We start from the raw sequence: 15,644 nt of genomic DNA on the forward strand, positions 1-15,644 counted from the left end.
CTTCATTTTCAAGATAACTAACCAGTAGTCCACTAATAAGGCGTGGCTGTGTATTCCCCAGTAAATACTGGTTAACTACCCATTAGCTCCTGATTCGTTCCTGAGTTGTTCCCTAGTGGTTAATCAAATTGTGTACCTTATTGTAAAGTGTTACAGAATTTTCTCTGCTGCATTTCATGACCAGATCCTGAAAGTATCCGTCGTCGTACGTTCAGATGAAGACATTCAATCGAATCAGTCCGTTTAAGGCTTTATGATTAAAATCAAACATCATGAGTTTAAAGGCCGGCGTGGAGTTTCTGTAAAATCCTGCCTGCTGGTTCTGTTTAGTACCAGGTGGTCATAACAGAGAAGTGAAAACCGATGATTTAAAATGTTCAAATCACTGATTGTTGATTTGGTCACTTTTCTTTTTTTTTTGTTTTACAATAAACTGGCTCTGAGTTACTTTAAACTGAAGCGCTCAGATTATAAATGTACAAATTAGAACTTGAGTGAAATGAAAGTTCAGAGAAAAGTCTCCATCTACTCCAAACAATCCAACAATTTTCTGCAGGATCAATAAAGCTCTATCTTATCTTATCTTATCTTAAAAGGTTTGTCTTGTAATTTTATTTATAGAATTGTAGCTTTGTAAAAAATATGACCTCAGTTTGACACTTCAGCAGAGTTTCCACTGTAAGGAGATTTTTTTTTTTTTTACTTTCTCATAGATCTAATTTATCACAGTTTTACAGCGGTATAAGTTTTAACCTTTTAGTGACAGAACTGGTTTTAAAGAAACAAATTACCTTTTTAATTCCTGTAACAAACACGGCTGAAGAAGAATCCTGCGGTGCATCTTCCTGCTTTTCGTTCTGTGGCTTTTTGTTTATTTAGGCTTTTTATCAGTTTAAGTCAGACTTTTCCCTAAGAGCGGAGTCCTCAGACAATCGGAGCGGATCACCGAGACAGCTGCCAGAACCGGAACCGCTGGACAGAAATCTTTCTCGTTACTTGTCCGCGGCTTTTCCCTGGACCTGGTGGTGACTGTTACTGGTGCAGTGGACCTGTGGGAGCGACGGGGAGCTGTCGAGGCCCGAAGTGAAGCAAAAAATTGAGTCAATCTCCTCAAGGAGGTCCAGACCCTGCCCCGTGGCGGACACAGAGTCTTCCCCCTGACCCAAACAGAGGCCAAGCCCCAGGAGCTCCTCCTTGGACACCTCTTTCTGCCACGGGACCTGCATGGATGCCATGTTCGTCACGCTCCCCGGCCCCTCTGGTTGACCCCTGCAGCCCTGCCTCTGGTAGGTCCTCTCGTGGTAGCTCCTCACCTTGTCTTTGGACATCACCCTCCTCCTCTGGATGCTGGTCTGGTTCTGGACTTCAGAGAGTTCTGAGTTACTCTGAGGATCCGAGATGGTCCGCAGGTGACCCCTCAACGCTGAGGAAGAGTCTGGGTGGGATACAGCAGCTGGGGAGCTGAAGGTGTGTGGCTGTGTGGGAGATGGGGAGGTGTGTGTGACTCTACGGGACAGTGAGGGGGAGTTGGAGACGTGGTTACCTCCTGGATGTTGTTCTGGAGGATGAAGGTCCAGGTTTGACCTGGAGACGTCACTGCTCTGGGCAGGGGGTGCAGCTGTGCTGGGTGGCGGCGCAGGAGAAGCTGGAGGTCTTTTAGACATTTTCAAGCTGCTCTTGGAGGGTTGTCTTCGTGGGGAGGGGGGGAGGTGTTTTCCATGGACGGCGCTGTCATCCTGACCCATGTTCCACCCACCGTGATCCCCTCCTGGACCACAGCTGCTCTCCACCGCAGGAGTGGACTCACCACATGAGGGGGTCTTTGTCTTCTAAAGGTGGGAAAAGGACACAAACCCATTTTTATTTAAACACTTCAACAACAGAATGAAATCTGGAGCTGTGTCGTTATATTTCGCTTCCAAGGTGCCACATCTGCCTGAAAGTCATCAACAACCGTTCTTCAGGCTTTCTGGATTTTATTTTCCTAAGATCTTCTTTAAACCCAGGCTGCTCTTTCACTCATATAAAGGCCCAGAATATGTACCAAATCAAGACAGAAGAGTCGGGCCTAAAATCAAAGTCAAGACTAAAAGAAAATGAAGATATTCTTGAAAATTCCTGAGAAATACGTCATCCTTCAGCTGATCATCAGCTGTATGGCATGTTTTCAGCTGTTAGCACTTTGGGGATCACCTTTCTGTTGCTGAAATACTATTTTCTGTGTCAAACTGTGGGTTTTCTAAGTATTTTCTTGTAGATTTGACTTAAGAAGTTCAATCAAATTGTGGCAAGCTGCTAAAAGTGCCTGAAGTTCCAGTTTGAAATTAAATCTTTTAAAATTTGTTTATAAGTTTTTGCACGTCTGATTAATAAGCCATAGTTAGGAGGCTTAGCAGATGAAAAATATTCCTGTAAAAAATGCTTCGGTACAAAATCTGGACAGAAAATGAGTGAAAGGCCGAAAAGGAAAATATTAGAAAAATCTTTAGAGCCTGATGAAAAGTTGACTGATCATTTTTTAACAGAAGTCTGGGTCACTGGAAGCAGCAAACTGAGTTTTGCACTGAACCATATTTATTTATTTAATTCTTGCATACCGGAGCTTTGTAGTCCAAATCATCCATGGACCTGAAGAAGTCCAGGCTCTTAGCGGTGCTGAGCCTTCCTTCCTCCATGGACGTGGTGGTCAGAGAATCCAGGATTTCCTCCAGCAGGTTCATCTGGACTGAGGTCGACGAGTCCATTTCCAGCCCCAAAGTGTCGGAGTCGTCGCTGTCCTCAGTGTACGAGCGAACGTCCCCGCTGTCCTCAGAGGAGATCCTGTTTTTAACAAGAAGGAATTAGCAGGCTTTCAATATCTCTTTGTATGCCTGCAAACATTAGATGTTTGCACTGGCACATAAAGATTTTGTGCATGTACTAAATGTGTCCACTTGGGGGCAGTATCATCTCAAGCAAACAGATTTCGTCCAGCCAAACACTTCCCTACCTTAAATCAACTTTTCCATCAATAAACCAAAGTTCTCCCATCTTGACACATTTGCTTAAATTAAAAGGTGAATAAAAACGCCCTCAGATACTCACTTGCTCACAGTGTCCTCGTCATCGTCGAGTCCGTAACCAAGATCTCGAGGGCCCACACTCATGGGAGACTTGTTGAAGTTCTGCTGTTAATGAGACGACCAAACGGAGAGGATGCAGTCACACGCAGAACAACACGATAACAACAAAAAGTGCACCTGAGGGACTTTAGCTTCATTGCAACAATATAAAACTCCTGACAACCACAGAGTCCAGGGAGAGTCGGGGTTCTGCAGAGAAGCAGCTTTTCATATAGCAATGATTCACCAGAAATAAATAATATATATATATATATATATATATATAATGAAGGTCTGTGACAGGTGAGATAACTATGGCTTGTTTTAATGACTTGAGACCTTGAGGGCTGAGACAAAATTGGTCAAATTCGGGTCTTTAGGGATAAAAAAAATCTTTAAGATCCCCTGCAGTAATTTGCCAAACTCAGCAAAAGGTACCGTAGCGATACGATGCGGGTGACTACATTGATCATTTGCATGATGGCACCGGCGCATGTGATTGTATTTGTCACTGCAGAGAGCTGAATGATCAGTGTGCAGCGTGGCCGTCTGACACAGCGGGTTTTAATAAGCCACCTGTGTACCGTGTTTAATGGGCGGGTTAAGGAAGAGACAGAAGCTTTACAGAGCAGGGCAGGACTCCCCCCCATGGGAGCCCAAATCTGCCCCAGGCCACTTATTAACATGCCTTCCACTACGACGCACATGTTCCTCGCACTGTGTGTTCATGTTCACTGATGTTAACACTATCTCTCATTTTCTAATTTACACTTTGTTTGTGTCCCCCTGCTCACCTTTTGTTTCCCTCTCACTGTCGTCCACTTTATGTTTCCTTTATATAAAAAAACGCGCTCCCAAGGTTCACTTCTTATGATTAAGAAAGTGCTTAACTAGGAGCGGACACTGCAAAGTTTTCTCCAATTTTATTTATTTATTTACTCGTTTAATTTTTGCTTGTTCAGCTCCAGCTCTTTTAATTTTTTATGCTGCACCTCTGCGAGCTCCGAGACGCAAAAGCAAAACTCATCACGGAGAAAAGCACACTCTAAAAGTGAGCGAAGTATACAAGGCTCAAGTCAAGGGAACGGGGAAAGTTGTGTAGACCGTGTTCCGGTTTTTGACGTGAGGAAGAGAGTGAACAAAAAGTGGAAGAAATATAGTGAAGGAAGGAAGCACTCTTAAAGGTGTGTGTGTGTGAGCACGAGTTGCAGGGGGTGACGACTGAAACCATGAACCAAGCTGGTCTTGATTAGTCGACACAGTGCCAGCCAGACAGGCGGAAAGTAACGTGTGGCTGGGCTGCCCTCATTTAGGGCCTGTTTGACCACGGAAGACATGCACATACACACACACATGTTATTACAAAACATACAAAGAGTTAAAGTGCCACTTTTTCCATAAAAGTCAGTGAAGGAGATGTGTGCAGTAGCCACTTAAGCCTCTCAGCCATCGGGCTAAACGTGAACACATGTGGCGCAGCTGCTGATTGGTCGATCCGCTCCCCCTCCATGGTAGCTTGCAGCTATAATGAAAGAGATTTCAGAGGGGCTTGGGCCTGGGATCCCTAAACAGCCTTTAATGGATTCCTGTGTCAAGGCAGTAAATCTGGGGCCGGAGCAGGGCGGCAGAGCGGAGATGCACCTGTGAGACACTCGGAGAAGGTCTGCTCTGGACAGGAACTCTTCCACGCAGACGCTGCAGCCAGTCAGTCAACGAGGCCAGGCCTGGGGCCCCTCGTCCAGTCTAGGTGTTTATTAAATCAAGGTGAACCCAAACACAACCGGACGCAGGTCAAGAAGCCCGGCTCTCTGATCTCGGTTACAGCTCTGGTGCCGTCTGAGAGGAAGTTCCACAGGGAGCAGTAAATGGAAGGCACCTCACTTCACAGCTTTATCAATTTGTCATTCTGTCTCCGCACCGTGACCCCGCAGAGCAACATTTAGGATGAATTTGATTACGACAAAGCATTTTACAATGAAAGCACCTAATTTAGCCCAGCGGTTATTGTTTTTTTTTTTTTTTTAAAGGGCCAACACAGTTGATAAAGCACACATTAAAGCTACTTTATCAACACTATAACGGCTCTCTGGAGAAGTAAAGGTGAACAACAGAAGTAGATCTACAATAAGTCAACAACAACAAAAACATAGAGACGTCTACAACGAGAGATTCTCCCCTGCCGACGCCGTGACAGCTCTGTCACCATCCCACGTCTCCCCAGGCCTGACAGGACAGTGGAGGGCACGAAATGGGAGAACAACAGATTATCATACTGCTCCTTCATTAGTTCCTCGCTGTCGGCTAATGGGAAGCTGAAAGGTGAAAATGAAAAAGCGGTTCTCGCTCCATGCCTCTCGGTTTCTCCCTCTGTCACTCTGCTGCCACTGACAGATGTCACCGTTTCTGTCTGGCTCCGCCGCTCCTTCCTCCCCGCCACGAGCGAGGCCGTGCAGACAGCGCCGGAGCCAGGTTGAGTCAGAAAAAAAGATGCTACAGTTATTTCAGTAACTCCAGACGGTATTTTTGAATATGTACATGGAAAAGACTTGACTTGACTTTTTTTTTTATAAAGTGGAGGTGAACTTTATGATTATGTTAATTATATTGTGTTGCTGCTTAAAGCTTTTACACCCCAGGCGTCTTTATCTTCAGATTTATACACCTGATTTGATTTTATTTGTGTAGCTATGAGGGGAAAACCATCATCATCCACCGCAGGAGCTGCATTGGTTGAAACAAACTTTCCCTGCGCTCGCCTTCCTTCCCTGCATGACCAGTTAAGCGGAACGACGTCACGCCTCTGCACCAGGGCCAAACGCTGGTGGACTTTAAGAGCTGCTCCTACATTTTATATGGTATTTCTGAGCGGGCACTGATCTCACAGCTTGGCAGCGTGTGCAAAGAGATGCTAGTTAAATGCAAACAAACCTTGGGGAGAAGCTAAGCATTTACATATAAACAGCCAAGTTTATGTTTGCCTGTTTAAAGAGGAAGAAGAAGAAGAAAAAAAACGTTTTGGGTGAGGTTCACAGTTCCTCTGCCCAGCTGGCTGTTCCTGAAAAGTTTGCTTCAAAAATTATGTAAATGTAAAGGATGGAGAGTCCTTTATGGCCGCTCTGTCAGAGAAATGACCAGGTGGTTTGTCAGAGGAAGTGCAGTACTGCAAACCTGCCAGCAGGTGGCACTTTGGTTTCAGAAAGGAAGTCTGTGTGTCCCTGAGGAGAGGAGAAACTGAATAAGTGGAGACAACAAATCCATACAAATAACCATGAAAACACACGTCAGCTACAGACAGAACCGCTGGGTTTGAGGCCGCCTGTAAAACATTCTGTCTCTTTAGCGTTTATCCAAAAATAATGCAACAACCAACATCAGCACAGATAATCAAATACGCCTTATAATCTCTAATCTGTTAATTTATGGTGAGTCATTCCACACAGAATCTTTGAATACTATCAAAGTTAAAAGCTTTTTAGCTCAAATACTGAATGCAATTAACTCTTTACGTGTTGAAGTAAGAGCAAATCATCTTCACGACATACATGTATCCCTTTTTAATAAAGTTAAAAGAATATGTGACACTAGTGATCATGAATAAGTGACTTATTTGAAGGAAGAGACACAAAAACTCGAACATCCAGCCATCTTTAAACACTTGTGCCTGTTTTACATCTGTGTCCGCCCCCTGGTTCCCCTCAACCCCGAGCTGCTCTCCAGGCTGGCGTCCCCTCCTGCCTCGCCAGGTGAAGAGTCCGGAGCCTGGGGCTGAGTCCGGCTGCGAGCCTGCTGGCTGTCATTGTCCATAACACTGTCCAAACCTCTGTGCTGCCAACAGCTGTCAGTCTGTTGCTTCCAACCTGAGGCAAACTGCAAAATGCATGCCTGTTTGTGCACACCGAGTCCGCACGCTCAATATTTCTTTGTAATAAAAGGCCGAGCTGCACGCTTACTTTACATTTGCAGCACAGATGAAATACACACCCAAACACAGAAAAGTCTCAATCTTAAACATAATCCGGTGCAGAAAAATCTCACACAACTTTGTTGTATCATACAAGAAGAACTCAGCGATCCACTTCCATATTGTTTTTGTGAAACGAACGGATTCCTGCCACTTTCTTAATCAACACTTTCAAACACAACAAATCACCCACATCAGCGGACGCAGCTCACATAGACGTGACGTCGGTGCACGAGCTGGCTGATCAAACCGAAAATTATTTCCATAACTCAGACTGACTTCCCTGTGATTAATTAAAGGAGCTTCATTCAGTTCATTTCAAGGACAGACACGAGTGTTTGCTTAAAAAAATAAAATAAAAAAGATATGATGGAAATGAAACAGGAATTTGCTTCCCTGCGTACTGTATGGTCAGGACGTCTCTAAATGTTTCCAGAGCTTTTAATGAATAAATGTCAAAACTAGCTGGTGAATAAACTGTTCACTGCTTAAAGAACAAGTATTCTTTTGAATTACTGAAATTTCAAGTCAAATTTATTTATAAAGCACATTTAAAACAGCAACTGTTACAAACGTGCCCGCCAGCAGAGGTGGACGGCAAGCCATGTACACAGGAGCCATCTTCCCGGAGGTCCCAGAAGAATTGGGTGAAAACCTTTTATTTTAGTCTAATTTTAGTTTAGTTTTGACAATCAAGAACTGTCATTTAACACAGCATCTACAGAGGGCACATAGATTAAACCCCAACTGTTAGAGCTCATTTTTTTAAAATAATGGACTATTATAATGGCGTATTGTTTTACATTATTAGCGTATATCTTAGATCTTTTAGCGTACCCTTTGGCGTTTGTTTAGCATTTATCTTAGTGTTAGAAACTTATTCAGTAGTGCCTCGCTACTTCGCGGTTCTTTTTTCGTGGACTCGCTCTATCGTGGTTTTTCAAAATAAGATTGGACATGACACACAACTGGCTGATCGATGGGTGAGCCGCACGTTTGCAATGGAATTTTTATTTAAAATAAATTATTTTAAATTATTTAGCACCTCCTGCACCTTTGTGCAGCCCACACTGCAGGATAAGCTTCCTCCTGCAGCTGATCAGCTGATATCCGTGCAGAGTGGAGAAGTGGGCGTGGCCAAGAATGCTTGCAGGTGGCTGAGAGCAGCGAGGCAGAGAGCCGACATCATGACATTCTGTGCTCTTTTAGAGCATTCAGTTTAGAAACATTGTTTAGAATATTGCAAGAGTGTGGGAAGGGTTTAAAACACATTCATATATATATATATATATATATATATATATATATATATATATATATATTCAAATGCATTGAGCATGCATCAGGATATATTCAAAGATAAATTACTACTTACTACTTGTACTACTATTCCTACTTCGCGGTTTTTCGATTACCGCGGGGCTTCAGTGTGCGGATCCCTTGCGATCGTGCGGCTCATCCATCAATCAGCTAATTGTATGTCATGACCACTCTTATTTTGAAAAACTGCGATAGTGAATCTACGATAAACGAACCGCGAAGTAGCGAGGGACTACTGTATTTCTTTTACATCTTATAGCAACAGAATGTTTGTGTAAGTTTTTAATTTGATAAAGTTTCTTTGCAGGACTTTCATCTCTACTTCCCACAGTTTATTAGTTTTTACCTGCCTGTTTGTCGTTCTTACATTACAGTTGGTGAAAACAGCCGTAGCTCCTCCTCCCTTTGTGTTTCTCACCTGGTATTTTTATTTTTCCCTTCTGAGTTTGCTTCCTATACAGTGTTGATACTGTTCTTCTGCCCACAACTGGTTTGACCAGATGTTCCTTCGCTTTTAGAAATTAATCTCGCGGGATTAACATGGTTAAATAATGGTTGAGAGAAATTACCTACAAACAGCTCTTTCTCACATGCAGACTCCCTTTGGCTGGATCAATCTTAGTTCAAGTTCAAGTCAAGTTTATTGTCATTCGCATCACATGTGGTACATGAGGTGGAACAAAATTATGTACACAGGGTCCCAGTTAAACCCAAAATAACAAATATAAAGTGTAAAAAGAAACAGTATATATTAGTTCCTTGTTTATCGGCATGGCATTTTTATTTAAAATAAATTATTTTAAATTATTTAGCACCTGCAATAATTATTTAGCACCTATGTACAGCCCATACTGCAGGAAAAGCTTCCTGTTGCAGCTGATCAGCTGTTTTCTGTGCAGAGCGGAGAAGTGGGCGTGGCCCAGACAGCTTGCAAGCAACCGAGAGGAAGCAGAGAGCTGACATCATCACATTCTGTGCTCTTTTAGAGTGTTTAGAGTTTAGAAACATTGTCTAGAATATTGCAAGAGTGTGGGAAGAGTTTAAAACACCTTTATATATATATATATATATATATATATATATATATATATATATATACAAAAAAAAATCCTACTACTTACTACTTGTGCTACTATGTCTACTTTACAGTTTTCCCACTTATCGCGGGGCTTCAGGGTCCATATCCCTCGCGATAAACGAGGGACTATTGTACATTTAATTTAAGTTTCCAAAAGGTACCAAACACAGAAAACATATATATTGTTTCAGCCTTTTAGATATTAATACACACTGATGAGTCTTAATTTAACAAGGCCCCATTTTTCTGGAATTTTACCTGCAGTTGACAGGAAACCATCACATCTTGGGCACAAAATGTGGGCGGGCTTGCACGTTTTTCTCCTTTATTTGCGCTTGATTTCTCCACTAACATGAAGAACTGTAAGTGATGTTCTGAAGGCAGTCAAAGAGAATGAGATGAGCAGTGTGTCTGATTAAGGAGAAAGTGATTGACTCCTTGTAAACACACACAAAAGCTGTGCTGTGGGACACGCCGGTCCCGCCTGTCCCTCCTCCAGTGGTCTCCAGGGACCTGTTATTGTGGCAATGAGCAGGCCTCAGTGGCACAAACAGGGGTGTGAGTGTGTATCCTGAACCCGGTGGGTGTGTGTGCGCGCATGTAACAGTCAATCTGTGTGTGCACCAGCTCAAGGGGGGAGGGAGGGTGTCCGAGGAGGCCTTTAGAAAATCCCTAATTGCCGTTCCTCTCCTCTCCCCCGGCCGTCACACCTTCCCCGTGCTAAGACTTTCCAGCCTCATCACACACACAGGAAACACAACACTAATTAGACACAGCACAACCTCTCCTAATCACACCCGTCCACGGCTGTGACCAAAATGTCAGTGTGTGCATGCAGGCATGTTTTTTTTTTTTCTTTGTGTGGCTGGTTTTTAACAGAATCTGGAGTCCACTTACATTTAAAAATAAGAGGTGGAAAAGCTCCAGCTGGTACTACAGAGGTGTAGATACGAGGTGGGAGATTATCCAACCAGAGTCCCCAAGGCTGTGTGCATGAGTTTAGTACAGAAGTGTGTAATTATAATAGCATGAAACTAAACTTCTTACACCGAGTGTGTGCACGTTCTCCACTTGAACTGAGCCACGGTCTTGTTTTAATTAAACCAAAACAACATTTTTTTAACTCTGCTCATATATTTATTGATGAATGTGTGTTTTCTTTTTTTCGTGATCATGCAAGTGCTTGCACATCACACACTCCGGCTCTGCACAGAACAAAGATAAGAGGTTGTTCTCCCCCCCCCACACACACACACACTTATAGTGCACAAGCAAATTCTTCAGAGGAAATGCTGACCAGCAGATGAGTTGCTTCAACTGTCCGTGCTGTTCGGAGGAAAACACTGAACGTTCGACGAGAGCGTCGAAAAACAAAAACGCTTATGAGTATATTTGGAATCCTGACAAACGACTGTACTTCCAACAGAGAGAGAGGATTGGTGGGGGGGGAGGTGAGATGGCAATTAAATAGAAAAAAGATCTGGAGCTACAAGAAAGGGAAGAGGGGTGGGGGCAAAGAGAATAAAAAGTGGACAGAAAAGAGTGCAGGAGTTGAAAACTGACGGTCAAGTGAAAACTGAGCTATGATGCGATCAGTTGCTGTAAATGTAGTTAACTCCTTTACTGGTGTGTGTGTGTGTGTGTGTTTGTGTGTGTGTGCACGCTCATCGTACCCGTCTCATCTTCTGCAGTCTCCTTGGAGACAGGCTCTTGGTGCTGGTAGGAGACCCAGCGCAGACTGACGGCCCGTTCTCTTCTTCTTCCTGAGAGATGAATATAAATCTGAGACGTTCTGTCTGACGACTGATCAATCCCGACGAGAAGGTGCGCACACCTGAACTAATCTATGCATCAGTTTGTTTAGACGGTTCCTATTTCTAGTTGGCTCCTCAAATCACCCCCTTAGTTATATCAATGTGCCCAGTATCAATACTGCAAAGGAACGCTGCGAACTGCAATAAATCATAAGAACATTCAGGGTGTCAATAGGATATTTTGTCAATTCAATGGAGCCCCACTGCCCTTTGGGCTGAGCTTCTCACTGTGTTAGAGCTCAAATGTTACTAGAAAGTTCCTGGAGAAACTTTGAAGGGGACTGTCACGTGGCAGCCATTTAAACATCTTGATTTGACAGTATTAAGAGTTGGAGTTCACTCTCAGCTGCCACCATACTAAATTTTAGCTTCAAATGGTAAAATATCAATGAGGTAAAGTCATTTTTTTCTTTTAAGCCATGGTGGCCATCTTGGATTTGGTATGTGATGGGGAAGGTTCTCAGCTATAACCACACCAAATTTCAACTCTATATGTGTAAAAATAGCAGAGCTAAAGCCATTTAAATGGAGCTTTGGTGGCTATCTTGATTTTTTTAAATTATTTACTGGGCACTGATCTCAGCTACCACCACAACAAATTTCAGCTTAATATCTCTAAAAATGGCTGATTTACAGTACTTCTCTTTTGAGCTCAGGCGGTCATCTTGGATATTTGATTTGCAACCAGTCTATGAAAAATGACCAATAACAGTGGCATCTTTGTTTTCAAATTACATCGCCATGGTAACTTGAAATGCCAGTAAATAATAGACATCACGATGCTGTAGTGAACCAGATAACCTCAAATCTACCAGATGGACAGAGACTGTTATTTTCATTGATCTGAATAAGTCTGAACCATCTGATGAACTTTCTTTCTTGAATTAATCAAGCAGAAAAGACAATTCTTTATAATCATTACTGTCTTACAAATGTTTTGATAATCAAATTGTGTTAGTTCACTCAATGCTTTACAGGTTGAAAAGAACTACTAATTTTTATTTTACATAAACAGTAAGTAATGATTTTTGTTCCTCATTCAAAGCAGAAATCACCTGAATATGCCTTTCTTGATTTTTCTGTCTGAAATGAGCAAGCTGTCGTAAGTATGTGAAAGGTTGGTCTTCGGTCAACTAAAATGTTTACTGAAGAAGAAATGTCATGTTTAAACTTTTTCAGAAGATTACTAAGAGTAGACTCCAAAAAGTCTGCTGCTTCTGCAATAATCTTTTCTGTATGTTAAACAAGTTTCATTCTCTGACCTCGACTGTTGATAAACACCTTACGTCAAAAACCACTCCTCTTTCTGGTCCTTCCACGAATCAGAAAGCTCTAAATTGAACAGGAAGTCGACCCAAATAAAATGTGGCAACTCCCCAGTTCAAGTTAGATTGAGAGTTCTGAGAGATGTTGGATTGAGAGCTGACAACAGGTCCGATAGTCCAACAGAATGAGCAGATTGAGAGTGCAGCCGGTTCTGAAAGTTTCAGAGCAATGAAGAATCCAGAGGTTTTGGGATTATAATTCTGTTTTGAACTAACCACGCACGACTCTTCGAGGATTTTAGCTGTTTTCAACGGAGACGCTGATATCAGTTGAAAAGGATTCCTACTGAGCTGATCTATCATCAACCAGGTAACGGCCTCTTCTTCGACTAAAGTGTACCGTGGACAGGCTGGAGATCTGACGGAGCGTGCAACTTCTGGTCAAACAGATTAAATTCCCTCACACATTTCCTCTGTAAGATAAATCTCAATTTACTCTTAAACTCACCTCTCTCTCATAAAACAGTACAGATATTTTTAGAAATGTCTGAAGCAAAGTCCTCAAATCACCGCCGAGTGATTTGAAGTTCATTTTCTGTGAAACTGTCTGTTATTATTTTCATATTTTGCCAAATTAATGTAAATGTTTGATGTTAAACTTTGATTTTGAAAATAAATGATTCCATTCATTTGATGGGTCAAAGATAAATAACGTCTCTCGTTCACATTTCTGTTAAATTCAATGCACGGCATTTACAGTCAGAAAAATGAAGAACTCGTGAATATTGTATGCATATATAATTCATATATTTGTCATACAACAAGTGACACGTACCTCACGTGTCTCACTACAATGCCGAGCTGGACGTTTTGATATAACATTTGTTGGGGGACACATTGCAATTTGGGCCGCATTGAAGTTAACGGGTATAAAGTTAAGAAACTCTTGTCAGGTGGATAATAATAGGTGGCTGCCTTATTAGGCAGTCCCTAATTAATAACAGGGTATTCAAAGCTGTTGCACTGACTGTTTTTGCCAATAAACTATCAGATAACTCTTGGTTTCATCTTTTAAAACACTTTTCATTCAAGTTTCACCAACATCACAATTAAACCCTGAACAGGTTGTTTGGTGCAAAACTTTGAGCCCCCCTCCCCAAAAAAAGAAGTGACTCCACAAATTAATTTGTCTTCTGCATGAGCAGGAAACACGTTTAACTTCAAGCAACAGATTTCTTCCTGTGTGTTTGTGAGTGCGAACACGGTGTCGAACTGCGCCCTCTTTCCTCTGTTTCCCACTGACACATCAAACTGCTATTGCCTTATCAAATCCATCAGGCTTTATGGAAACATACACCTCGTTACATTAGCTTTGAGGGAATCACAGGCTCGCTGATGAAATATGCAGACAATAAAAGAGAGAAGGGCTGGGGCTTCGCATGACATGACAGGCCATAGCCAGAGGGGCGCTAGTTAAAAATGTACAGCCTCGAACAAAGCGCTAAGCAGGCTTCAACAGTCATTAAAAGACCCCTACGTCAGAATCACACGCTCCATGTAAAGCAGCCTTCCTGTCTGTTTCCATGAGGGAGGCATGCGTCTATCTGAACACAGTTGTGTACATGTGTGTTGCCATGCTCCGCAAAACGTGTCAGAAAGGTGTGAAGGTTCATGCGGCTCACCCTAGCTTTGAGTCTGCCCTTAATGTCCCGGATGCCCCTCTTGGCATGAACCTTGGCCTAGGAGGGGGGAAATAAAACACACACACACAGATGGATTACTAATCAAAACATGTTGCATTAACATTCTGATGTGGTTTCATGTAACATCAAGAAATGCTTTGATCCTCGTGGCGCAAACACGCAGACAAAAGGCGGGATAAGACAGCCTCGCACACTAACAGGAGGCGATAACATGAAAGGGCACGCTGACCACCTATTGTACGGCCTCTAACACAGAACTGCTCATCAGTCCTGAACAGGGCTCTGCAGCTCCATGACCAATTACCACAGACACACTTTTTAAATTATTTTACCAATATTCAAGAATACCGTTTTCTCGCTGTAGATGTAAAAAAAAAAAAAAAAAAAGTCCTTTGTGGTCTGCTGCCTACATTTTCAGGGAATTGAGAGTTATTTTTGCACAGACAAAAGCAGAACTAAATACCTTTGACACAGACGTCTTGAACAGAGCTCCTCCTATCTGTAATAAAAAAACACAAATCTGTTAGTCACCTCATGATAATTGGAAAAATATCTAGACATAAACACGTGCTTTATCACAGACCGAGCTACGGACTGAAATAATATTACTGACTGGCGTTTTTTGCTTGAAAAAAACTCTTCACATCCTTCAAAGGTTTAGAAACCTAGTCTTTGTATAATTTGATAAATGACAGATTGCAGTCCAACAAACACAAAAAGGAGAATCTAACATTTCACAGTTGATGATCTATGTATGTTGTTTTCCTGCCACGATCTCAACATCATTCAGTTTCTACCTTTTAATTGTGCCCTTATTCTTACGACTGCCATCGGCACCAAAGTGTCACAAATGCTCCAACCAAGGACAAAATGAAGGGTCTGAATACTTGAATGTTAATGGAACGTTTTATGGTTATAAAACATCAAAATCCCCTTATTGCTTTGTCATTTATCTCTCATCAAATTGCAAAGAAAAAACTCAATAAATGATGGAATCCACTTTGGAATTAAAATCCCTCTTATGAAATTCAAAATCAATGTCTAGAACAGGGCTCTACAACCGTTACGAGCGAAAGGGCCATTTCTGCTCGTGTTCACTAAATTAAACGTGTTCGGAGCCACAAAACCTGCTACAATGGTCATTATCAACTGGTGGCCCATGGGCCACTTTAAGTTTGTTGGAGGGGGCTTTTCTGGCCAGTAGGCGTGAAATTATGAAACTAAAAACATCTAATGATTGTTAACATTTATTGTTTTTTTTTTTTCATTTTAAGACAAAAGAAAAGACTGGATTCCATCCATCCATCCATCCATCCATCCATCCATCCATCCATCCATCCATCCATCCATCCATCCATCCATCCATCCATCCATCCATCCATCCATCCTCTTTACTCGTTTC

General features: G+C 42.2%; 1 protein-coding gene across 1 annotated transcript in view; it reads right to left on the bottom strand.

Annotated features, from left to right (window-relative positions):
• Positions 1 to 406: 406 nt before the first annotated feature.
• Positions 407 to 15,644, bottom strand: part of dennd1b (DENN/MADD domain containing 1B) — a 136,803-nt gene continuing 121,565 nt past the window's right edge. Inside the window, exons 17-22 of the mRNA XM_037697971.1 lie at positions 14,706 to 14,741; positions 14,222 to 14,278; positions 11,134 to 11,223; positions 3,085 to 3,167; positions 2,598 to 2,820; positions 407 to 1,829 (exon numbers count right to left, since the gene is read on the bottom strand). Of these exons, the coding sequence (XP_037553899.1) occupies positions 993 to 1,829; positions 2,598 to 2,820; positions 3,085 to 3,167; positions 11,134 to 11,223; positions 14,222 to 14,278; positions 14,706 to 14,741 (1,326 nt within the window). The 3' untranslated portion in view covers positions 407 to 992. The remainder of the gene's footprint in view (positions 1,830 to 2,597; positions 2,821 to 3,084; positions 3,168 to 11,133; positions 11,224 to 14,221; positions 14,279 to 14,705; positions 14,742 to 15,644) is intronic.

The sequence above is a fragment of the Nematolebias whitei genome, chromosome 3 (genome assembly GCF_014905685.2).
Source record: "Nematolebias whitei isolate Nwh7 chromosome 3, NemWhi1, whole genome shotgun sequence".
Taxonomy (NCBI): Eukaryota; Metazoa; Chordata; class Actinopteri; order Cyprinodontiformes; family Rivulidae; genus Nematolebias; species Nematolebias whitei.